Source organism: Aotus nancymaae, unplaced genomic scaffold (assembly GCF_030222135.1).
Source record: "Aotus nancymaae isolate 86718 unplaced genomic scaffold, 86718_ANA_hifiasm-v0.15.2.pri h1tg000193l, whole genome shotgun sequence".
Taxonomy (NCBI): domain Eukaryota; kingdom Metazoa; phylum Chordata; class Mammalia; order Primates; family Aotidae; genus Aotus; species Aotus nancymaae.
Window position 1 is genome coordinate 1659705 of NW_026988608.1, and position 25257 is coordinate 1684961.

The following is a 25257-nucleotide window of genomic DNA, read 5'->3' on the forward strand; positions in this document are numbered from 1 at the left end:
CAAAGCTCAACATGAACGGAACTCATTCCAACACCTGGGAACAACCCCCTGTGTGCTGGCGGCCTCGGCCCAGGTCTCACGCACAGAGGTAGAGCGATGAGGGGCTCTGGCAGGACCCAGTGCTGGCAGCCGCTGAGGAGACACCCAGGCTCTGGGCAGAAGTGACCCCAGTTCTTGGTGGTACCAAAGCACTCACCCTACAGCCACAAGCCCGTGGGAAGCATGACCTCGACTTCCAGTTAGTAGCAGCAGCCTCTGACACAGCCATGCTTGGACGGCCCCGGCAATGGAGGGCTCCCCAGGTGCGCAAAGGTGCTTGGGGAACAGGAAGAATCCTCCAAGTCTTTGGATATAAGTCAACCTCTGAAGAACAAGAAGATCTAAAGGAGACGCTTTAAAAGATGCCAGGCACAGCTGGGCATGGGGGGTCACCCTATAATCCTGGTACTTTGGGAGGTCATGGCAAGTGGATCGCCTGAGGTCAGGAGTTCAAGACCAGCCTGGACAACATGGTGAAACCCCGTCTCTACTAAAAATACAAAAATTACCCGGGCATAGTGGCAGATGCCTGTAATGTCAGCTACTTAGGAGGCTGAGGCAGGAGAACTGCTTGAACCCAGGAGGCAGAGGTTGCAGTGAGTTGAGATTGCGCCATTGCACTCCAGCCTGAGTGAGAGAGTGAGCCGCCAGGCACTTACACTTGGAGTGTCGATCACACAGGGCTGAGGAGCGCATGTCGCAGAGTCGGATGGTGCCTTTGCTGCTGCTGTAGACAAACACGTTGCACTGGTGCGGGTGGAACTCGGCAGCAGTGATGACTTCCGTCAGCTCCTCCATGTTCGCAGGCTTGATGTCCACGATGTCTGGGAGTGCATGGTTAAGGCACAGTGCTCAGCTGTTTTTTAATTAGTCAAATTCAGTCACATGAAACAGGACGTAAAGTAATCCGTGCAGTGAGGTTTAAGAGATAGCTATAAAGAAGGCCGATGACGCCTCCTGAATTCCAGAGGAGCTCCTGCTAAGAGGATTGGGATGAGCACCCTAACCAGACTACGGCAACGCCCCGACCCGGGGGAGACGCAGACACGTGAATACCACTTTCATCCTGTTGCAGTTATTAATGTTCTACAGAAACCCTCTAGCAAGACAGTACATACTTAATCATATAGACAGGAAAAGCAAGCGAGCACCACCTGCGCAAAATCCCGCACTCCCACACGTAATTACAGACACAAGAACACCGCCAGATTCCAGAAGACGCTGCTTTTCTAATAACCTGCCATTAAGAGCTTGTTCTGTGTAGTTAGAGCGAAGCCACCATAGCAGGCTGCCCTATACAGAAATCCTCCAACCGAGAAAAATACAGGGCAGAATTCGGCGGTGGGCCAATTCAGAGCAGCAGGGCCAGCTTCACCCTTTGAGCGGAAACTACTAAGAAAACCAACACACGATGTGGAACCCCGGCTCAAGCCACTGGACAGCAGAGGGACAGCACTGGATGGCAGGGCCCTGGGAGAGGCTGCAGATGAAGCATGGCCCCTGCTCCCTGGCCGCTGGCTGGAAAGGAGTCCACGTGAGGAGGGCTAGGACCCCCAGACCGTGCACAGCCTTGGAAGAACACAGGTTCTTACCGGAAACTGCTGCTCAGATGGGTGATTAAACGCCACTCTAACCTAAGCCAATATTTTCTATCATCCATTAGCAAATTCAGGAAAAAAAATTAAAAAAACACGTAATGTTGGTTTTTCAAATGCAGTCTATTTAAAACTGTCGCTGATTAAAGCAGGCAGGCAGTGGACTTTAGGTAATTCCCACTATACAGAGAACTGTTCCCAGAGGTGGAAGGAAATTCGTATGTTTAGGGACAGATGATTCAAATCACAGAGAACTTACACCGCAGGCCACCGTGCAGCAACGGCATTTACAAGACTAGACTCTGAGACACAGGCGTGTAAAGGAACAAGAGAAATCACCATGTAAAGGGCAGCCCCAAGGAAAAGGATACTAAAGCTTCTATCTGTGATTTCTAAGTGCCATAAATTAATTCTCAGGTCATCTGCAGAAAGATATGTTTCATGATCACTATTTACTGAAATGGAATTTATATGATATGTGTGAGCATTTGCAAAAATTCGCCGTGGACTCGCTTCTACCATAAGATCCATGGGCTTCAATATTGGGACCTAAAAATGGAAGGAAATAGGAATTCAAAACAAAGATCACAGTAGCATAGAATTAAAACACAGCAGATAACAAGAGGACAAGTTTATGTTCTTGGCTAAGGAAGAGCTGTGTACAGGCAATACCTCTAAATTAATCAATTAGCAGAGTTATGAAAATATGCGACAAAATGGAATACTCTATCCCAAGTCTTCCCCCTTGCTTCCATTACTGAGGCTGACACCTTCCTGCTGAAGAAAGAAACTGGCAGGCTAACAAGCTGCCCAGGCACCGAGGCCTGCGCTCCCCCCCTCTTCTGTGTCCTCCAGTGGCCACACTGAGACGCTGGACAGCAAAGTCTTCCTGGGTGGCTCAGGTGAGACCCTCCCTTTGTCCTCTCCTTGCAGCTGGATGCACAAACCTCCCCTTACTGCACCGGGCGTATGCTTCTCGGTGCAAACCCCACAAGCCTCTGCCGGCTCCAGGGACTGGCAGGGTGCACAGGAGGGCCCTGGGGAGCTGAGGATGTTCCATTTCTTGGTCTGGGGCTGGCTACATGGGCATGTCCAGTCAAATGGAGCTGGTCACTTATGGGGCAGATGTATCATTATTGGGTATGTATTATATATTATACTTCATTTGCGGTTAAAACAAGTAAAAGGTACCTCCCGTACCCATCTCTGTGTTGAGTGCTGGGAGAGTCCATTTCCAATCACACTGAAATGGAAAGGACAGAGAAGAGGGTGCTGGCCGGAGGGCGCCTGTGGTCAGAGGCGAGAGCTCAGGCATGAGGAATAGCATCACACGTGAAAAAAGGAAAAGGGCCTGCATCTCACTAACATCCAGCTGGAAGAAAAGCATAAGCTTTAAAATCAAAACAAAAAATTAATGATAGGATCTTTAGTTATTCTTGTAATTAGAAATCAAAAGGAAGAAAGCTTAGGGAAAAATCAGCTGAGTCTTGTCTGGCTGATTTTGTAGAAAGTGAACTTGGAAATGTCTGTACGGTGAGACTTCCCTGATTTTTAACACTGTTAGTGCTGACCACACCCTTGGAGTCTCTAGAGCAAGAAGGGTCAGGTCTACCAAGTTCAGGCTTAAAAACACACACCTGCCACAATCCTCTAACAAACCTCAATTAATCAAAACACACGATAGTTGAAATACTTACAAAGATTCCTTCCTTTGTTTAAAAACAATTTCATTTACATACAAAATAATTTGTTTTCATTTTTAGAGATGGGGTCTTGCTATGTTGCCCAGGCTGGTCTTGAACTCCTGGGCTCAAGTGATCCTCCCAAGTACCAGCCTTGCAAACTGCTGGGATTACAGGTATGAGCCACCACGCCTGGCCAAGATTCCTCCTTTCAATTACATCCCTTTCCTGGCACCAAAATAATTTAGAGCAAAAATTTAAAAGTAGCAACATTTCTGACTCTTACCCAGTTAGGGTTAGAATACATTAACAGCCCACTCTGAACTGTAAGATCTCAAACACCGACCTAAGTCAGTGTACAGAATTACCTGGTCTGTGGTCTCTGCTCCACGTGGTGACTGATGAAGTAACTACACTTCTCACATGCCTTCAGTAGGGCCACCTATTATCCCTGTTTTATTTAGGCTAAACCTACAAAAGCAGCCTTGAATAAAACCAAGACTGGGCCTAATTAAGGCCTATTGTTTTTTCAAAATGAACACGTGAGCTCATGGGTGGCGGCAGGGTCCCATCAGGAGGAATGGGGTTTCTGAGAGTGGGTTGTGCACATGTACCCCGTGGGAGATGGTGGCAGGTGGCGCTGGCTGCAGAGCAGATGGACAAGGCTGGAGCGGGTCAAGTGCTCGCCCTAGGGGGTCCCATCACTTCCAGTTTAGAACCAGTGCCCGCCCTCAGGGGTCCCATCACTTCCAGTTTAGAACCAGTGCCCGCCCTCAGGGGTCCCATCACTTCCAATTTAGAACCAGTGCCCGCCCTCAGGGGTCCCATCACTTCCAGTTTAGAACCAGTGCCCGCCCTCAGAGTGTCCATCACTTCCAGTTTAGAACCAGTGCCCGCCCTCAGGGTGTCCATCACTTCCATTTTAGAAGCAGTGCCCGCCCTTGGGGTCCCATCACTTCCAGTTTAGAAGCAGTGCCCGCCCTCAGGGGTCCCATCACTTCCAGTTTAGAAGCAGTGCCCGCCCTCAGAGTATCCATCACTTCCAGTTTAGAAGCAGTGCCCGCCCTCAGGGGTCCCATCACTTCCAGTTTAGAACCAGTGCCCGCCCTCAGAGTGTCCATCACTTCCAGTTTAGAAGCAGTGCCCGCCCTCGGGGTGTCCATCACTTCCAGTTTAGAAGCAGTGCCCGCCCTCAGGGGTCCCATCACTTCCAGTTTAGAAGCAGTGCTCGTCCTCGGGGTGTCCATCTCACTTCTCATTTAGAATTAGCAGTTTCATGATGGAACTGCACAGCTACTGTCACCATCACTAAAAGCAATTTACACTAAGCCACGGATGCAAGAGCAGCGGCACTGTGTAACAGACGTCACCCGCAATTTGGATGAAAACATCTTGGTTCAAATTAGGACCCTATAAACTAGATTTTCAGCAAATGCCACAGCCTTTTCCAGCTTTGATGAACTCATAGGAAATATGGTGGTAGTATCGATGTGAGAAGTCTGAGGATAGTCCTCCTGGAGAATGCATAACCCCAGGTGCACCCGCCCTGCACAGCAAAGCTGGAGAAATGGCACCAGGACAGACCCAGCGTCACTCCCAGGGGCACGTGTGTTAGGAAAAGGCTTCTGCAGTGCAGCGACCTTCTGTGTGGCACTCCCAAAGACTAATGTGGAATGGGCTTGCTCACTTGGTCTTCACTTGATAAACAATAGTGTAACGGGGCTGAAATCTCATTAAAAACCAACCAACCAACCAACCCACCCACCTACCCCAACCAAACCATCCAACTGATTAACCAACCAACCACCCCAACCAACCCACCCACCCCAACCAAACCACCAAACCAATTAACCAACCAACCACCCCAACCACCCACCCAACCAATTAACCAACCAACCACCCCACCCACCTACCCCAACCAAACCACCCAACCGATTAACCAACCAACCACCCCAACCAACCCACCCACCCCAACCAAACCACCCAACCAATTAACCAACCCACCCACCCCAACCAAACCACCCAACCAATTAACCAACCAACCACCCCAACCAAACCACCCAACCAATTAACTCATCAACCAATGGTTTTCAAATCGAATAATGGCACTCCCTTGGGACCAGGCAGGGTTTCCTTCCAGGGACACACCTCTGCACAGGCACTGGTTTCTCACCAAGACACACCTGGGCTTGAGTCCAGTTTGCCTGACACCCTTCACCATGTTCCATCTAATTTAAGACACCATCAGTGGTGTGCAGCACCAGTCAATCATAAGACACTGAGGTTTTAAGTTTTACCCGATTTCATAGACGTTAAAATACGAACAAATCGAGGCAGCAGAACTGATGAACTACGCTCATTTCACACCGCATGGTGGTGGGGGCGAAGGCGGCGGGGAGCAAAGAATTTAACAATTAAAAAGTCATGATGCTCATGGATGGACAGGGGAAGAGCTCTGAACCACCAGCAACTGCCTAGTCAACCCCAGAGGAATTCCACGAGAACCATCACTAACGGATCTTGGTGGTCCACAGTTTATCTTTAAATTTGCAACCTACGCTATTTCACCTGTGAAGCGTTCTGAACTCCAGCCTGCCAGGTGCTGTTCCGAACCTTCAGCGAGAAGGGTGGTTGGTACGTCCACCAAGATTTCTGTTGTAGAATTAAATGTGAGTTTCCCCTTAGTATTGCCGTATTTTCTAAGGACCACGTGTGACTTTTTGCCTTTGTGAAAACAGGAGAAATCTCTTGCTTTAAACACATACACGCGAGTACAAATAACGCTCATGAATCAAGAAGGTAGATCTCACAGTATTCCACTTCACAGTATTCTCTACACAGCGGACATAAACGATATTCTAAATTTCTGAAAAGCATTGGATAGGAAAAGGCAACGTGTACCCGTAGTGCTGTGATTCTAAATGGATCTCGAAGTCTTCCATCTTCATCTTTCAGGTTATAACCTTCTGCTCTTTTATCCCGTTCACTTATTTTCCATAATTTTATAGTTTTATCTGAAAATAAAAACCTCATTCTCCGTATGAAAAGAAAAACTGTAACATGCATCACTACTGTTTGAGTATTACATTAGGAAGCGGTGTGGCCCCATGTTGGTTTATAAAGCTATGGGGTCTCTGAACATGAGTGTCCCCACTGGAGATGTCCCGCTTGCTGAAGCTGTGGAGACATGCCGACACAATGCGCACGTGTCGTTTCAATTTCAACCTATCACTTGCTACCCTGGACAATAATTTATCCCCCTGCCCCCAGATTTAAAGCAGGAATAACTTTTAAGATAAAAAGGAATCTACACACAGAAAATTAAAAACAAAACACTAAATCAAACAGCCACTTAGAAAACAATTCTTACCATTTGTAGAGAGTAGGAAATGAGCAGCATTCTGTTGTGGCAACCACCTAATTTTATTAATTTTTTCCTCAATTTCTAGACTTTTCAAATAGTCAAACTCTGGTTCGTGACTTTGAAAGGTACTGTACACATTATATTCTCCCCTAGAATGAGGGCGGCTTTTATTCTGCAAGGAGACATGAGAGCTGTTTTAATGAACAAAGTACAGAGCAGAGAAAATTTTAACACTCTAAACTTGAATATCAAAGACCACACACGTTTTTTAAAGCTAAAAATCCTGGCTCAAAAAAAAATCTCAAACAGATGAAACTCAGCATCAATTTATTGGAAAAAAACAAAACAGAAAGGACATTTCCAGCTCTTCTAACCCACCCACGGGTCTGCATCTAGAGCAGGTTTTAGTGGAACACAGCCAGGCTCCTGTGCGCACACACTGTCTCTGGCAGCTGCTGCACTATCTGGGTAGAGGTGAGTGGCTGTGAAAAGGCCGCCGCGAGCTGCAGAGGCAAAAATGTTTGCAACCTTGCCCTGGGGGGAAGCATCTGCTGCGTCTGCCCTAGAGGAGAGCTGGCACGGGCCTGAGGAGCGTGACACAGCGACGTGGCGGCCCCATCACAGTGGGAGTGAACCAGACGCCACACACGTACCAACTAGAGAAGGGCAACAGTGAGCCGCACAGCTGCACAGGGCCACCATGCATCTGCGGGGGTGACGAGCCAGCACGGACGATGGCACAGCTGCGTAGTGCAGCACGCGGCACAGACGCCCACAGTGAGCGCTGCTTACATACGTTTTTCACACACACCGAACAACATGCTTGGGAAGATATACACCATCTTCAAATGAATGAGCAGCTCTGGGAAGCTGAAGGGAGAGTGAGAAAGACTGGGAGGAAAGTGGCAGAACGAGACGGGGCCGGGGACAGAAGCTTCATCTGGATCCCAGCTTCTCTTTCCTTAGATGAAGGCATAACCTCTGGGTGGTGGGCTTGCAGGTGCATCTCTATTAACCTCTGAATCTCTGTATGCCCAAAGGAAATTTTCTATTAAGTATTCCATAATTCAAAAATCAAGGATGCCAGTACTTTCATTCTTGCTCTATGGCCAGTATCTAGTATCTCAGACGTTTAACACTTCAGTACATACGCTAAAGAAACTAAACTAAGCAAACTCTTAAGTCTAGACAGATGTTCCTTTATATTAGGAGAAGTCATCCCAAGAGGCTCCCCACAGCTCTCCACTGCATTGAGACTGATGTACGGTGCGTTCCTTCAACTGAAGCCTCCACGGGCTGGACTGTCCCGCATGGGCCGCACAGAGCGGATGTTTAAACTGCTCTCCTTTGACCCACTCCTACCCCTCTTTACAGAAGCACAGCACTTCAACAGACAGTTCTATCGTGAGGGAGAAAAATGGAACCAAATTATTTATAAAGAAAAGTCTGTATAACCAAACTAGTCCTATTCCTAAGACATTCATATACCAAGAAAAAGCTGCGGAATATAAGCAAAAAGTCACCGTGTCCAAGTCAGAGTGCTGCCCTGGCCTTTCTCCCAAGCGCCAGCACGAGAACGGTCCTTGGGCTGCAGGCTCGTCTCTGCCACCAACTGGTCCCAACTCCCACCCTGGACAACCAAAACCCAAGTGACCCCTCAGCCTTCTCCGATACTCTGCGCTCTCATGGCGTTCCGCTCGGTCTAGGGAGAGGAATTCTCGAGGAGGCCTCGCTGGGACGGAGGCAGGAGAGAGCAGGAGAGTAACAAATAGGAAAAGGAGGACGAAGAAAGCACATTCTCTTTTTGGACACGCTGACTTCTGATGTAACCTGATTCCCGGGGCCAGAGCTGAGCCTGGAGGGCAGGGGGCTGCCACAGCCTCACATCAATTCTGTGTGCCTTAGTTTTACCGGCTGGGCTTCCCTGTAAGACGTAACATGCACAGAAAAACAGGAAAAGCTTGAAACTCAAGGTGCTGACGGGTGCTTCCTGCCTCGCTTTTTGCACAGCCAGAACCTCCCTCCAGGGCCCATGGACCCGACTCCTCACCTAAGGCCTGCACCTTCCACAGTCTGGCAGGGCACTCACTATCCCTCAGATTCCTCCACGCCCCATCCACTCGAAGATGCCCATGCTGACACCTGCGAACCTTGCTGTAGCTGACTGGGAGTGGGGCCGCTTAAGGGGCAGCAGCTTCCTCCTCCTAGTGCCTGCAACTCCATCGGTGGCCCCTCTGACCACGGACGAAAATGCGCACTGATACCCTCACCCGCACGAGAAGCACTCAGGTGCACAGTGAGAGTCACACGTGGCAACTGGCGAAATAGTCTAAAAGTAGATGGAACATGAAAGTCTCTCATATGTTAACCAAAATATGAAGAAAAAGAAAAAATCCTGCCTGGGGTTTATCAAGCTCCAGCTGACTAGGTTTATTCAACAAGTTTAGTAGGGACTTGCTCCTGTAAAAATCTGCCACCCACGTAACAACTTAATACATCTTAAATCAACACTTAAAACTCTAGACTACCCAATATATTTTAGAACAAGATGCTTGACTTTTATCACGGTCTGTTTTGTATTTGAGAATTATTTAGGTTAAGCAATGATTCACAAAAACAAGAGAAATTCCATTGTCTCTCTTAAGATCTGCCAGGCAGGGATGAGGCGTCTCCCATAAGGCTAAGGCTACAAAGGCAGACTTTTTAAAGACGCTAAAAGTGAAGTCTTAAATTAAGACAGCCACGACTCAGCAATTTGCTAAAAAATCCTCCTGCAAAAAGTAGTATTTAAACACCACCACCCATTTTTACTTCCGTTGAAAAAGGTAAAGTATTTGGTTCGTTTTTTTTTTTTTTTGAGACTGAGTCTTGCTCTTGTTGCCCAGGCTGGAGTGCAGTGGCGCGATCTCAGCTCACCCCAACCTCTGCCTCCTGGGTTCAAGCAATTCTCCTGCCTCAGCCTCCTCAGTAGCTGGGATTACAGGCATGTGCCACCACACTGGGCTAGTTTTGTATTTTTAGTAGAGCTGGGGTTTCTCCATGTTGGTCAGGCTGGTCTCGAACTCCTGACCTCAGGTGATCCTCCCGCTTTAACGGATTCAAAGTGCTGGGATTATAGGAATGAGCCACCGTGCCCGGCCAAGGTATATGGTTCTTAAGTAGCATTGTGCGATATTCTACTTCTGAGATAAGAATGCAAAATTATAAATATATCAAACTGTGAAGATTTCGAAAGATTAATGATAGTATACTTACTATTCACAAAAGGATTTCTTACCATCTCAAATCAGAGAAAACAAGATTAAAAAAACTCTTTAATGACATGGACATAATCAAAAGTAAAGCTGCAACAGTTATGTTTTGCTTCTGAAATCAGTCAGCACCTGTCCACGTTCCCCATGTGGCAGCCAGAACCTCCCAGTTCTGGCCAGTCCTCCAGGCCCCCCTCCTGGGGGCGGGGCCGGTGCTTCCTGTGTACAGAAGCTCTGCAAAGAGGGGAGCGAGGGCCCACCAGCCTCTAAACCACAGCTCACCACACAAATGCAGAGACTAGACTTTGGAGGTGAGAAATTGTCCCTTTCATCTGTCAGGAAACTCAGAGACAGAAAGGGCAAGGGACCGTATTTACACTCTGTTAAGGAAAAGGCAGGACAGATATTTCAGACCCCAGGCTCGGCTGCACCGAGGTTCCTGTCGGAATCCTTCCCTAACAAACAATGACCTCGCTTCCTCAGTCATGGATCATCGATCATCGCTCACCAGGACCTCTGAGGCTCACCAGGAAGAAGAGGGAGGGGCTGGCAAGGCATCAACGAGAAGGAAGTGCTACAACCTAGAAGCCAGTGCTCACGAGCTGTGGGCTCCTCCAAGGCCTACTCTGAAGGTTCCCTTCCCTCTGGACAGACAGCCTTCAAGGGGGCGTGCAAGAGTGAGTGCTGCTCACCTCTCCCTGAAGGGAAGAGAGAATTTACACACCCCCACACTTCTCTGCAGGAAGCGCTGAGAGAGCTGCTCGCAGCCAGTGTCCCACAGAACTCTTCTACCTCACTGCAGGGCAAGGCAGTGGGGCCAGGCCAGCAGCTGCACAGGTGCAGGAATGGATTTTCTGAGAGCCCCTGAGTTATCGTGGAATGAAAACACGTAAATACACATCACCACCACCCTGCAGCCTGCATGTGGTCCCCTCTGGAGTCTCCTCCCTACTCTGAAGATAAAGGCCTTGGAGACTTCATCGGGGCTCAGCAGTTGAGACCAGAACTTAGGTAACTTCTGAAAGGAGATTCTGTATGGCTAATGCGATGGAACTGAAGCTTAATGAAATGAGACAATGAGAAAATAATTTTGCTTCCTCCCTTCTAAGTTATGCGAGAAAGGCTGAATGATTACATTTGGTTTGTGGACTGAAAATTACTGACCTCTTGTTCACGCTGAAAAATAACAACTCTGCCGCCCTTGTCTCCTGTTGCAAGAAGATCTCCAGAGTAATTAAACTCAACGGTGGAAATGATGTCCGCTGTCAACAAAATACAGAAGCGATTTACCAGATGAGGTTCTGGGGGGGAGTCACAATGCCAAAAAAGCAATCAAAAGGCTCAAAAGAAAGAAGACATATACAACTTTCTCCCAAATCAAGCAAAATTGTCATGGCAAACTTGCAGTTACCAAGCGGCCACTTCTTGGTCCTGGTGCAAAGAACCTGCCAGCACATGTGAATGTGTGAGTCTGACTCCACCTCCATGCCTGGTCCCTGCTGCACCAGGATTTATCTAGACTGGATTGTCTTGATGAAAGGACAAAGGGTAGAAATTTAGAAAATTCACTGCTACAAGAAAAAAAGAGGAAAAACATGGGTCCTGAAGAATGCTGCTTGATTTTACAATGCATACCTAATGTTACCTTTTAAAATAAATCCGATTCTTTTATAATAGGAACAAAAATGTTTTAATGTTCTATGCAGTAACTTGTGTTGGCTTCTGTACATTACAGTATCATAGACAGTAGAAGCTCCATGTCATACCATTGATAACGATGACCTCATTACCAAGTGAGACACCGTCGGGGCCCTTGAGATCTCTGACACTGCAACAAAGACCCAGACATCAGCTAGACATGGGCCCAGACCACGGGGCAGACGGGACAACAAAACTCGGCAGTGCAAAAGTGCTCAGGCACCCTGGGGCTAACCCTTTGGGCTGGGAGGGGAATATCTGGATTTATGACAGACTATTAAATTAAAAAAAAAAACCCAGGTCTATGATTTGGACAAAAATTTGCTATTTTCAGGAAGCAGTCTGGAGGAAGCTGGCTTCTCTGAAGTGACCCTGTGTCCTGTGCTGAGAGGAGCACAAGGCCTGGCGAGGCCTCCCGAGGGGAGGGGCCGGTCGGGGCTCGTCCTATAGCCATGGCGGGACTCACCTTACCCTGCAGTGTGGGGTGTCTCAGGAACAGTGAGATCACTACAAGCTCACTCCCCTGCTGGCACCAACTCAAGGGCTCGCAGCGACTCTCCGCACTCCCAGGGCCCACAGTATCTTTATAGTAGGAAGTAAAAACTCTACTAAATGGCGATTGTAAACAACCCACTTACTAATCAGAAATGGACCCTAAAGCTGCAACTACTTGAGGAAGTCCCCCCAAAAGCAGAGATACTAGAATGCAAATTCGCAAAGGTCTGCACAGGCGTTTTAATCATGTTTGTAAAGGCTTTCCACCAGCATCTGCACGACTGCGGCACTGACTTCACATGGGAATCCCTGGCCTGGGATTTCTTTCTTTTTAAAAATCTTCAGACTTTGGGAGAAGGATGAGGCTGCTTCTTAGAAGTGTCACTATTAAATTACTGAAAATAACCTACCTTGCTTACATGAAACTGAAATATTCTGAATTGGATTAAAAAGGTCTAAATCTATGTCATTTATACACAGAGGGTGTATAAAATTACATAATTAATGGTATTCTAGCTCTGTCAGTGATTTTCAAACTTGACTAAAATGGACTGAGTCTTTTAAAAGAGAAACTCCCGTAACTGTCAGGGCTGAGAAATTTCATTAAGCTAGGCAAACATGCGTGAACCTGAAATGAGAAACACTCTGAACCCAAACTAAATACACAAAATCACAAAACCAACAGAGTTTAAATTATCAACATCAAATTCATCTGATGGAGATAGTTTTTAAAAAAACAAACTGATGCTAAAAGCATAAATACGGCACTAAGGGCACCGAGTTAGGTATTTCTTTGATTTTTTTTTTTTTTTTTGGATGGAATCTCGCTCTGTTGCCCAGTCTGGAGTGCAGTGGTGCCACCTTGGTTCACTGCAACCTCCATCTCCTGGGTGCACATGCTTCTCATGTCTCAGCCTCCAGAGCTGCTGGGATTATAGGTGTGCGCCACCACACCCAGCTAATTTTTGTATTTTTAGTAGAGATGGGGTTTTTCCACGTTGACCAGACTTGTCTAGACTTCCTGGCCTCAAGCGATCAGCCCGCCTCAGCCTTCCAGAGTGATTAGGCATTTTAAAGCTACCGTAACATCCCAATGCCTGCTTTCTGCCTCGATTTCCCTGCTGGGGTAGTGGGAACTTCTGCCCATGGTACAGCCTGGCACCTCCTGGTGTCCCATGGAGGCATCGGGTCTCTTCTCAGCCAGACAGGCTCCACTGCGATGTCACGCTCCACCTGCCGTGGCACTGCTGCCAGCTGGCTGTCTGACTGTGCAATCCTCAGTCAACACCTGGGTCATCATCAAATCCGCAAGGTATCGGCAGCAGCCCGTGTCCTCTCAGACCTCCTGCCAAACACTTGAGTATGTTCATCTCCTTTCTCTCCTGCCCCACCCAGGTGTCAGCAGAAAGCAGAAAAGACACCTGTGTGAGCAGCTTCAACAAACGTGGGGGCAGCAAAGGGCTGGCACAGAGATGCAGAAAGTCTTTACGGAGCTGCTTGGTCCCCAGGTCACCCCCCATCCACCCTGCCAGGTGGGAGCACACAGCTACTCTGGCTTCTTGTTCCTTAGACACTGGCTGCCAGGGGTGCCCTCTGAAATGCTCACAATCAGGGGAAAGGGCCTCAATATTCAAACATTTGGGTTCTACAAAGACATGGCCAACGACAGTGAGGCTGCCAGCTGAAAAGCCCACAGCTAGAAACAGCAACTTCGCTCCACTAAGAAACCAACAGCTCACGACCTGCAGAGCCTCAGGAAGTCACCAAAACAAAGATGGGTGGGGCTGGGCACGGGGGTGGGGGTGGGAGGGGGGCTCACGCTTGTAATCTCAGCACTTTGGGAGGCTGAGATGGGGGGATCACCTGAGGTCAGGAGTTTGAGACCAGCCTGGCCGACATGGCAAAACCCCGTCTCTACCAAAAGTACAAAAATTAGCTGGGTGTGGTGGCACGCGTCTGTAATCCCAGCTACTCGGGAGGCTGAGGCAGGAGAATCGCTTGAACCCAGAGGCAGAGGTTGCAGTGAGCTGAAACCACACCACTGTACTCCACAGCCTGGGTGACAGAGAGAGACTCCATCTCAGTTAAAAAATACAAAAACAAAAAACAAAACAAAGATGGAACCTGAACAAAGAGAGACGGGAAAGCTCAATTTCTGTTCTAGGGGAGCTGCTATACCACCAGCCGCTACACTCCCAGTGTTTGGCTGAGTGTCTACCAGGAGCCTGGTGCTATTCTAACCACACACAATCCCTGTACTGACCCCCAGTCAGGCCTCCTAAGAGCACTCCAGCCTGACGGAGAGGAGAGACATGCTGGACGCTGCACCATGCGTGCCCACGTGGCAAGCCCCTGTGGGTGAGTGGGGCAGGACGCAGGCTCTTCCCCACTCACCAGCAGGGCTGCCTCCTGGGCTGGTCTCAGCCAGGACACCCAGCAGGGCCCCCAGGAGAGGAAGAATATGCTCCAGAAGGAACCAGGAGGAGAAAGTGCCCCGTGAAATCCAAAGGGCAACAGTAATAATGAAACCCTCAGATCTCTTCCAAAGGGTTGAGCAGAAAGAAAAGAGATGGACAAGAGGAAGGAAAAGACAATCAGAGGATCAGTTTCGGGGCCCCTCCCCCAGCTGAACAGTTCTAGAAACACAACAGAGAAAGCGAGGGAGAAGCGTCCAAGGCCGCGCCCTCAGGCTCAGAGGCCCCACCTGGCTGCCAGTAGACCCAGGCCGTGCACATCTCAACACCGGGGATAAAAAGAAGATTCTAAAAACTTCCAGAGCAAACGAACAGGTGACACACAGAAAGGAAGGGATTCAGACGGCATCGCACAGGCAGCAGGAAACATGGTGGTTCACACATCAAACATCTCCCATCAAAATTCTGGGAGAAAACAATTTTCAGCCTGAAATGCTAGGCCCGGTCAAGTCTTCAATCAAATACGCAAAGAGCCAAAACAAACAAACGCTTTCTCAGGAAACTGCTGGGAGAGACAACTTGGCAAAATGAGAGAAAAAGCCAAGAGAAAGAAGATCAGGGATCTGACTTCCAAAAAAATGGTGAGACTCTCAGGACATAAGCCAGGCAGTCAGTAGGCCTCAGAGTGGCCGTGGGAGCCGGGAGGGTGGGGGGAACACTGGTCAGGAGACTGGTCTGAGAACAAGAAGAGCTGAGAGCTGATCTGTTGTGCTGGTATTTGACAGACCTGTTGAAGTGTCTGCTTAAAAAAAAAGCTCTAAAGACAGAGATAACTAAGTGTATGAGAAAATCAGGCAATCATTAGCTCTAGGAAAGTGAAAAGGTGTGTGAAAAAGAAAAGGCACAGATCAGTAATACACAATATTTACTTGTTAACAAAATACTATGTAACAAAAACTTGCAACTGATTTCTTTCAACCTCTTTTTTGTGGGTGTGGGGGTACGTGTGGGCTGAAGGTGATGTCAGGAAAATGCGGAATCATCAGTTACCACACAGGAGGTGGGCACTTACAGTTCAAAATCACGGAATGAAAAGTGAGCAGTCTAAGCAGGTGAGTTAGAAGTGGGACGGCCTCACGTGGCAGGAGAGGAGGGGCAGCTGAGGAGGACACTGGTGTGCTGTGAGGAAGCAGGACTAAGGAGCTGTGGATGGGGAGAGAAAACAGAGTGGGTGGCATTCGTGAAAGATGGCCTAGAAGTCAAGTCCACGTGCCCCAAGGAGAGAGAGAGCGGGAGCAGGAGATGGGCGAGGAGGACGGCATGGAGCACGGCCCCTCAGGTGGCAGTTTCCATGAGGCATGAGGGAGCGTCATCTGCTATGAGTAAAAGAGAGGGGACACGGGTGACGTAAGGGAGCCCATAACGGAAGTCCCCCCCAGAAGAGAGAATAGTGAGTAGTCTTGAGAAACGCAGGCCTGCCTCTCAGTATCCATGACCACTTCACAGCTGAGGCCAGCAGCTTCGCTTTTTACGCTGATCCTCCATCTGACTGGCTCCAAACCGAGCACTGCATGGGTGTCCTCAAGACAGAGCCCTGTCCTCACGCCGCTTCCGTTTCAGTGAAAGAAACACTAAGTGAAAACAAGACCATCCAGCACAGTCCCTGCGATGGCACTGCCAGCCTGCCCGGTGGCTGGGAGGCAGAGGCTCCGAGGATCAGGAGGAGAGCCTGAGCAGGGCAGGGACGTCCAGGTCTGAGCCCCAGGAGGGACGATGGCATGGAGGAAGCCGGAGTGGGGAGCGATGTAGGGCTGAGGGCCCCAAAGGGTCGTGGGGTGTCCCTTATGCTGTGCTGAGGTGCAGGATCCGAGAAATAAAGAGACAGGACACAGAAGTACAAGGAAAACGCAGCTGGGCTTGGGAGGCCATGCCACCTATGAGTGGACTTAGGCGAGGCCCTGAATGTCCAGAAGCGTAAGTATTTATTGTGCATAGGTTAGGGGGCAGGGCAGTGAGTGAAGTCATCTTTAACGATAGTGATAGGGTCGTGAGCAATAAAACAAGAGGTCCACCCCTATCAGGTCACCTAGGCCAGGAGGTGGACAGTGTGCAGCAAGGGGCCCGTTCCCATTAGGTCATCAAGGCAAGGAAGTGGGCGGTGTGCAATACCTCTTATCTATGGGCAAGCTACTTCTAAGAAGATTTATACGAGGATGCTTTAAGTCACACCTGCTGGCAGCTCCCAATGAGTTCTATAGGAAGACGCTTTTCGAGCAGCACAGTAACAAGAGCTGATAAAGTTCGCAGTCACCAAGGTGCAATTATCCGGAGAGGTTTTGAGCCCTCAGATGCTCGAGGGATTGCCGTTCTGAGGGCAGCTTTCCACAAGAACTGGAGCAAGGTCCTACAACTCCTTTATCAGGAGGAGTGGCTCTCGCCCCAAGTCTGCCACACAGCGGGTATCTTTATGATACCAAACGCTGCTGCCTGGGCCATGGATTCTTGTCCTGGTGTAACTGTTCTTCCCTTAAATCATGCTCTGCACCGTGTCTGCTCCAGACATTCCTCCAACTACAAGCTGCTTATTCCTTAATTCATGCTCTGTACCATGTCTGCTCCAGGCATTCCTCCGATTATGAACTAAGATATAGTTGTGTATATATACATATGTGGAAATAACTGAGTGGTGAGATACTCTTTAGGCGCTCATTCTATGAACTAATATATGATTATATAGAGAGGATTATATAAAGGGAAATAACTGAGTAGAAACACTATAAACTGAGATATTCTTCAGGCCTTAATTGTGCCAGGATTCTGCTTAGCTCTCCTTCCTCGGTGCCTATATGGGGGGTTACCCACAGAGCAGGGCCACTCTGCCGGAAGCACAGGAGACAAGAATCCGAGGGGTGCCTGAAACCAAGATCTCCAAGGCAGTGCATGGCGATGACAACGCTGTCTGGGTCATCAGTGTTCAGGAAATCTGGAAACTGCACCCGGAGGCCCCAGCGCCAAGGACCCTGGACGAGTCACTCGCACAAAACGAAGGCAAACAGCTCTAGGGGTGAGTTCTGGGGCTGAGGACAGAGGTGCTTGTTTTATTATTATTATTCTACTTTTATTTTATATGTTCACCTTCTCTAACTACTTCCTTCAACTAGTCTGTCAAACATGAATGCATCAGATCAGCTCTCAGCTCTTCTTGCCCCCGGAGATGGTATCTCCTGACCCATCTCCCCTGCCTGGACTGGCCACTCGGAGGCTGCTGGCTGCATGGCTCATGTCCTGAAACTTTTCCTAACTTAAGTTTTTGAAAACCCACTAGGTTTTTCAAAACAAAATATAAATGTGGCTATTTCACTTCTCTAGATCTTCAGTGCCTCCAGCTCCGCCCACAGCACCCACCACCTCTGCTGGAGCATTGCCACAGCCTTCAAGGGGTTCCCCCATTTCCTCTCCTGCACCTCAGAGCCCAATGTTCAGAAAGCAGTGGGAGGAAGCTCTTGAAAGGCATAAAGGTAACATTACCAGCTGGAAAAACCCTGTCAATACCCAAGTACCACAGTCAGTCCATTACCAAAAGAGAAACAGTACTTAAAACGCATCACCTAAAACCACCGAGTCACTGACAAACAAAAGGGATCCCTGACAGGCGTGATATGAAACAGCTTCCCGCAGGTCTGTTTTCTGCTTCCCCGCTTGGCTAGCTCTGGAGTGGGTCATTTAACACACTTCCTGGCACATCACCACAGACCAGGTGCAGCTTGAGACCGCTGCCCCTTCCCGACGGTCTCCACCTGGCCACCAGGAACTGGGGTGGACTAGCAGCCCAAGGAGTGGTTACATGGAAAACCAGCTCCCTGCCTGAGTGTTAGGCTCGTAGGCAGAAGAACTGGTGTCCACATTCCCTAGACGCTAGGGAAGGACGAATACAAGCCACTCTGCGATGTCAACATTCTCACATACCGGCTGAAATGAGACTGACCTTTTCAGATAGCCACAGCAGCTCTTGCAGACCACTCCTGAGCAAACACAGGTACAGCAACTCCGAAAACCATCAGGCAGTATCCACTAAGGCAAAACACGCATATCCCGTGACCCAGAAACTCTACTTCGGACACACAGCCACCAGAACTACATCTGTGCATCGCTGAATCACTTACGAGAATGTTCACAAAAGAGTCAACTTGAATGTCCCTCAGCAGTAGAGAAGTGAGGGACACACAATGGAACACCACGTAATGCAAACAATCCAATGACCAGCGCACGCAACACTGCAGGTCAGTTACAGAAAGACAGACACTGCAAAGTGCTTCAGGTACAATTCCATTCATACCACGTTCAAGAAAGGGTGTCCGATTTGCCATGCCAGCTGGGGCAGGAGTTGCCCCAGAGGGAGGGAGGGCCTGCCGTCCTGGCCACGTGCTCCTTGTGCAGCTGGACGACAGTCAGTACTGCACACCTGGCATCTGTGCCCTCTGCAGGTGTCCCATACTGCAGCAAACAACCACAGCGTCCCTACATCTCGCTGACTTCAGCTGTCCGTGTTACCCAGACTCACCGCCACCTGCTCTGTGCCTCCCACACTCTGATGCGCGTCCCCCGCCCTCTCTGAAGGCGCCCTTCAGCCTCTGGCTTGGAAACTTGCAATCCCTGACAGCAGCTTCCCCCAGGCCCTCTCCATGGTGGCTGTTTGTTCTCTCGCAGCCCACGGCCCGGAGGGAGTTTCTCCTTCCTCCTGTGGATGTTTCCAGGCCACAGCTCCCCCTTCCTCAAAATGACTGTTTCATCATACCTTTCCTCTCCCCTCAAGCTCCCAGTGTCCCAGTCACCCACCTCACTTCCCATTAATGAATCTGCTTATTTCATGAAAAACAGAAGAACCCAAGAGAAAACAACCATGGTCTCCCCGTCAAAGACACCCCCTGCATTGGAAAACGCCACTGCTTCTAGCAGAGATCATCTGGAGCAGGAGGACACAAGCTGGGCAGCTCTCTGGAATCATGGTGGCCACTCCCGCTCCTCCCAGCCTTTCACAAACTCACTGCTTCCCCAGCTCGGCAAGTTTACCCATGTCAACCCACCCCTACTCTGGCAAGCAGTTCATTTCCTACCATCACTCACCCAAGTACCTCTCTCCTCTATAGGCTGGGCAGAGGCAAGGCCCTGGGCGAGGCCATCTGTTTCATGCCCTGGGGCACCTGGCAGAGCCATGCACACAGCACAGGGACTCAAACAATGACACACAACAGTCAAAACACACATCCAGCCACAGGGTTTTCGGAAATCACAACTCCTTCACATAAAACTTCTCTAAGAAGACAGACTACATATGCAGAAAGAGGAGCAGAGCTGCCTCAAGGACGCAGAGCTTCCCGAGGCTGTCAGGCATTCTGGATACCACAAACTGACAGACAAGAAAAGTGGGAAATTCTCTATCTTTTTCAATGTTTTGTAAGTGCCAGGGTCTCACTATGTTGTCCAGCCTGATCTTCAACTCCTGGGCTCGAGCGATTCTCCTGTCTCAGCCTCCCAAAGTACTGAATTACAGGTGTGAGCCACTGTGCTCAGCTGGAAGTAGGAAATTTTCTGCAAGCGGACACAGATATGCGCGTGCGCATACACACACGTTTCTGTTTTTTTTTTTCAAAGAAGTTCACCCAAAGGCAAAAAGTCCACTCTGTTCAAAAACCAGACATAAACTAAGTGAATTATAAGCCTCCACTGTATATTAAAAAAAAAAAAGGAAACTTATTTATGTCTAAGACCCAGTAAGACTCTAGAGACACTATAAGAGCACTCAAAACTGAGTTTATCTGAATTACTGATAGAGGCAGAAGATGGCCAAATGCCTAGGCAAAAAAGGAAAAGGTCCCAGGAGAACCTCCGCCCCACCCAAGTCACCATGCAAGGGGCGAGGGAGGTTGCCTAAGCACGCCCACACTGAAAACTCCCGTCCCTTAACACATGCGCAGTAAGGGAAATAAATCAACACGGAGTGGCTCGGACTAAGGGCCTGCGTGCACGCTGAAGAACCGGGTGGAGCTATCAGGAAAACGCACCTCATGCTGGGGAGGGGCCTGGCTTCTTCCAGCTTCTCTGTGGTGGCCTGGTATTCAATTTGCGAGGGGTAAACCTGCGTGGAGAACCCCTCACTTTGCTGAGCACTTCCCATTGGATTAATAAATTCTGCCCTCCTCATCCTTCAATGTGTCGGCGTGGCCTGATTTTTCCTGGTCATCAGACAAGAACCCTAATTTAGTTGAACTAAGGAGCAAAAAAAAAAAAAAAAAAAATCCTCCCTCATTATGACTAAAATGGATAAAATGTGACAAATCAGAAAATTCTGCATATTACTTTCTAGTCACTTAGGCACCAAAAAAAAGTTTGTGGCAAATTATTCTAAAATAGAGAAGTCAGAAAGAACAACTAAAGCTTAATTTCTCTGCTATAGGAACAAACAGTACTTTTGAAATATGACAAGTATACCATATCCTAGGAATGCAAGGTTGGTTTAACATCAAAAACAAATCAATGTAATACACCGTACCAATAAAATTGAAGGACAAAGACCACGTGGCCATCTCGAATGCAGATAAAGCAGTTAACAAATCCAACACCTTTTCATGATAAAAACATTCAACCAACCAAGAATAAAAGGGAACTTCCTCAACTTGACAAAGAGTACCTACAAAACCACAGCTAACATCACACTTAATGGTGAGTCTGAATGCTTTTCCCCTACGAGCAGGAACAAGGCAAGAATGTTTCATCTGCTAACTTCTAATAAACCTTCTACTGGAAATTCTAGCTGAGGCAATTAGGCAAAGAATAGAAGTATAAGGCAACCAGATTGAAAAGGAATAACACATCTCTATTCACAGATGGTATTATATTGTGTAGAGCAAATCCTAAGGAATCCACACACACAAAACCCATCAGAGCTAATAAACAGGTTCAGCAAGAACACAGGATGCAAGGCCAATAAAGTCAACTGCATTTCTACACCTAGCAAGGAACAAGGCAGAAACAAAGGCTTACAACTCTGTTTACAGTATCATCAACAAGAATAAGTATTTAGGAATAAATTTAATCAAAGAATGACAGGATATGTACACTGAAAATTGCAAAATAGTGTAGAAAAAAATTAAACAGCTGGCTGGGTACGGTGGTTCACAACTGTAATCCCAGCACTTTGGGAGGCTAAGGCACATGGATCATAAGGTCGGGAGATTGAAACCAGCCTGGCCAACGTGGTGAAACCCCGTCTTTACTACTGGAAACAAAACATTAGCTGGGCATGGTGGCACACACCTGTAGTGCCACTCAGCTACTCGGGAGGCTGAGGCAGGAGAACTGCTTGAACCCGGGAAGCGGAGGTTGCAGTGGGCTGAGATGACACCACTGCACTCCAGTCTGGGCAACAGAGTGAGACTCTAGCTTAAAAAAAAAAAAATTAAAGATCTAAATATATGGAAAGTTATCCTGTGTTCACAATTGCAAAACTTAAGATAACACTCTCCAAATTGTTCTACAATAGTCAAGGTATTAACCCTATCAAAATCCCAGCTTTTTTATTTTTTATTTTTTGCAGAAATTGCCAAACTAATCCTAGAATCATAAGTGCAAGGGACCCAGAAGAGCCAAAATGATCTCTGAAAAGAGCAGAGCTGGGAGACTGACACTTCCTGATTTCAAAACTTACTATGAAGCTAAACTAACCAAGACAGTATGGTATTGGCATGAGGACAGACATATAGACCAATGGAATAGAGGTCAGAGTCTAGTTATGGTCTAGAAGGATATTTATGGTCAACTGGTTTCCAACAAGAGTAACAGGACAATTAATGGGAAAAGAATAGTATTTCAACAATGATGCCGGGACATCTAAATATCCACTTGCAAAAGAAAAAAGCGGAACCCTTACTTACACCACATACAAAAATTATATATAAATATCATTATAATTCATTGTACATAAATTATATGTATGTGTGTAATTATATATAAATATGGATCAAAGACCTAACTGTAAGAGCTAAAGGAATAAACCACAATCTTGTATTAAGCAGTGATTTCTTACATATAATACCAAAAGCACAAACTTTTGAAAGAAAATAATAAAGCAGACATCAGCAAAATTTAAAATTCTTGTGCATCTAAGGACACCACCAAAAGACTGAAAATACAACTCATGGAACGGGAGAAATTGTTTTGAAATTACATATCTGATAAGGGACTTGTATCCAGAACACCTAAAGAACTCTTACAACAATAAAAAGACTGGCCCAGGCATGGTGGCTAACACCTATAATCCCAAGAATTCACGACCATCCTGGGCAACACAGCAAGACCCCATCTCTATTAAAAGTTTTTTAACGTTAGCTGGGTGTGGTGGTGCGTGTCTGCAGTCCCAGCTACTTGGGAGGCTGAGGCAGGAGGATCACTTGAGCTCAAAGTTACAATGAGCTATGACTGTACCACTGCACGTCAGCCTGGGTGACAGTGCAAGACCCTATCTCTAAAATAAATACATAAAACAAAATAAAAAGCAGCCAATTGAAAATGTAATTTTCCAAAGAAAATATATGTATGTCCAAATCAGCAAAGGAAATTCTCAACACCATTAATCGCTACGGAAACATAAATCAAAACCATAAGATACCAATTTACAACTATTAGGATGGCTAAAATTAGGCAATAACAAGTGTTGGTGAAGATGTGGAGAATTACCGATCATACATTGATGGTGGGATCAGAAAATGTTGCAGCCACTTTGGAAAACAGTTTGGCAGTTCTTTAAAAACATTAAACACAGTTGCCATATGACCAAACTCCATTCTCAGGTATATACCCAAGAGAACAGAAAACACGTGTCTACACAAAAACACGTACAACAATGTCCACAGGAGCATTATTTGTTAGAGCCAAAAAAGTAGAAACAACCCATCATCAACTGATTAGTGGATAAACAAACATGGAATATTGTTTGTCCTAGAAAGGAACGAGGCACTGACACAGCTGCAGGGGATCCTCGACAGCATCATGCTGAGGAGAGGCAGCCAGACACAGAGGGACACATGTGCCATGACTCCACTGCTATGACAGGGCAGCAGCAGGCAAATCCACGTAACAAAGGCATCAGTGGTTTACAGGAAGGTGGAGGATGGAGGCAACGGGAGGGACTGCTAGTGCGTTTCTTTTCGGGGTGACGGAAAGGTTCTAGAATTGGACAGTGTCGGTGGCCAAAAAACTGAATATTCACCCTCACACTTTACAAAGAATGAGCTCTGTGCTTGATGAATTATAGCTCAACAAAGCTGCTATAAGCAAAACTACCCCATAAAAACAAACGTATCAAGTCATGAAGAGGGCCTCACAAATAGTAACCATTCCCAAATACACTCTAAAAGTAGACTAAATTATCACAAGTTTTAAAAATAACCAACAAAAATCTGCTATAAATTTGTTTGCCACAAATTACTACTTTAAATTCATTTTCCTATTTAAACCTAAAGGGACTTTGTTTTCTTTTTGGCTACTTTACAATTTTTTCTTTTTTAATTGACGGAAAATGGCTGGGCACAGTGGCTCACGCCTGTAATGCCAGCACTTTGGGAGGCCGAGGCAGGGGGATCACAAGGTCAGGAGTTCGAGATCTGTCTGGTCAACATGGTGAAACCCCATCTCTACTAAAAATACAAAAAAAAATTAGCCAGGTATGGTGGTGTGCACCTGTAATCTGAGCTACTTGGAAGCCTGAGGCAGGAGAATCACGTGAACCGGGAGGCAAGGGTTGCAGTAAGCTGAGATCGTGCCACTGCACTCCAGCCCAGGTGACGGTGCGAGACTCTGTCTCAGAAAAAGAAAAAGTTGACAGATAATGTATTTATCATGTACAACATGATGTCTAAAGTATATATACATTGTGGAACAATTAAATTGAAATAACTGACAAATGCATTAACCTACATAACTCGTTTTTGTGATGAGGAGTACTTAATATCCACTCTTTTTATTTTTCAAGAATATATTAGTGGCGAGGGATCCAAGATGGCTGATTAGGAGCAGCTCAGGATTGCAGCTCCCAGTGAAAGCACGGAGGGTGAGTGGATGCTGCATTTCCAGACAGATTTTTATTGCCCACAGACCAGGAGATTCCCAGGCGGAGGAGCCCCATGGGTCACCAGCGTGGCTGTTTTGGCCGGCGCGGCTGTTCTCCGTACAAAATACATGGGTCCTGGCGCCGTTTTAGCTGGCAATTGGAGCTCCTGGCAGACGGAGTCGCCCATTCATCTGATTAAAAAGGGGACTAAAACAGGGAGCCAGGCCAGGAGATTCCCGGGCAAAAAAGCGCCACGAAGCTCAGCGTCGCTGATTCAGCCGGCGCAGTGGGTCGCTGCACAGGAAATCACACAGATCCCGACGCCTTTTCAACAGGCAACTGGAACACCTGGGAGACAGAGTCGACCGTTCAAATTTAAAAAAAAAGGGCTCTGAGGCAGGGAGCCAGGTGATAAGGCTCAGCTGGTTCCACCCCCACAAAAATACAGCAATCGGAAACGCTCTGGATTGAGAGTTTCACAGCAAGCACAGCTGAACCCGGGATGGTCCCCTCTGTGGGGGAGAGGCGTCTACCATTACCGAGGCAGTCCACCACTACGGAGGTAGTTTGCCATTGTCAAGACAGCCTGCCATTACAAGGAGAGTCCGCCATTA

General features: G+C 47.6%; 1 protein-coding gene across 4 annotated transcripts in view; it reads right to left on the reverse strand.

The window, feature by feature from the left end:
- PPP2R2D (protein phosphatase 2 regulatory subunit Bdelta) overlaps positions 1 to 25257 on the reverse strand; it is a 52521-nt gene that overhangs the window by 8337 nt on the left and 18927 nt on the right. The window contains exons 2-5 of one of the 4 annotated variants that reach the window (XM_012475192.3): positions 6687 to 6852; positions 6218 to 6330; positions 2006 to 2183; positions 699 to 863 (exon numbers count right to left, since the gene is read on the reverse strand). In XM_012475192.3, the coding sequence (XP_012330615.1) occupies positions 699 to 863; positions 2006 to 2165 (325 nt within the window). In that variant the 5' untranslated portion in view covers positions 2166 to 2183; positions 6218 to 6330; positions 6687 to 6852. Of the gene's footprint in view, positions 1 to 698; positions 864 to 2005; positions 2184 to 2834; positions 3007 to 6217; positions 6331 to 6686; positions 6853 to 25257 lie in introns of those variants that run through there. The other 3 variants (XM_064371821.1, XM_064371822.1, XM_064371823.1) reach the window with 3 other exon arrangements.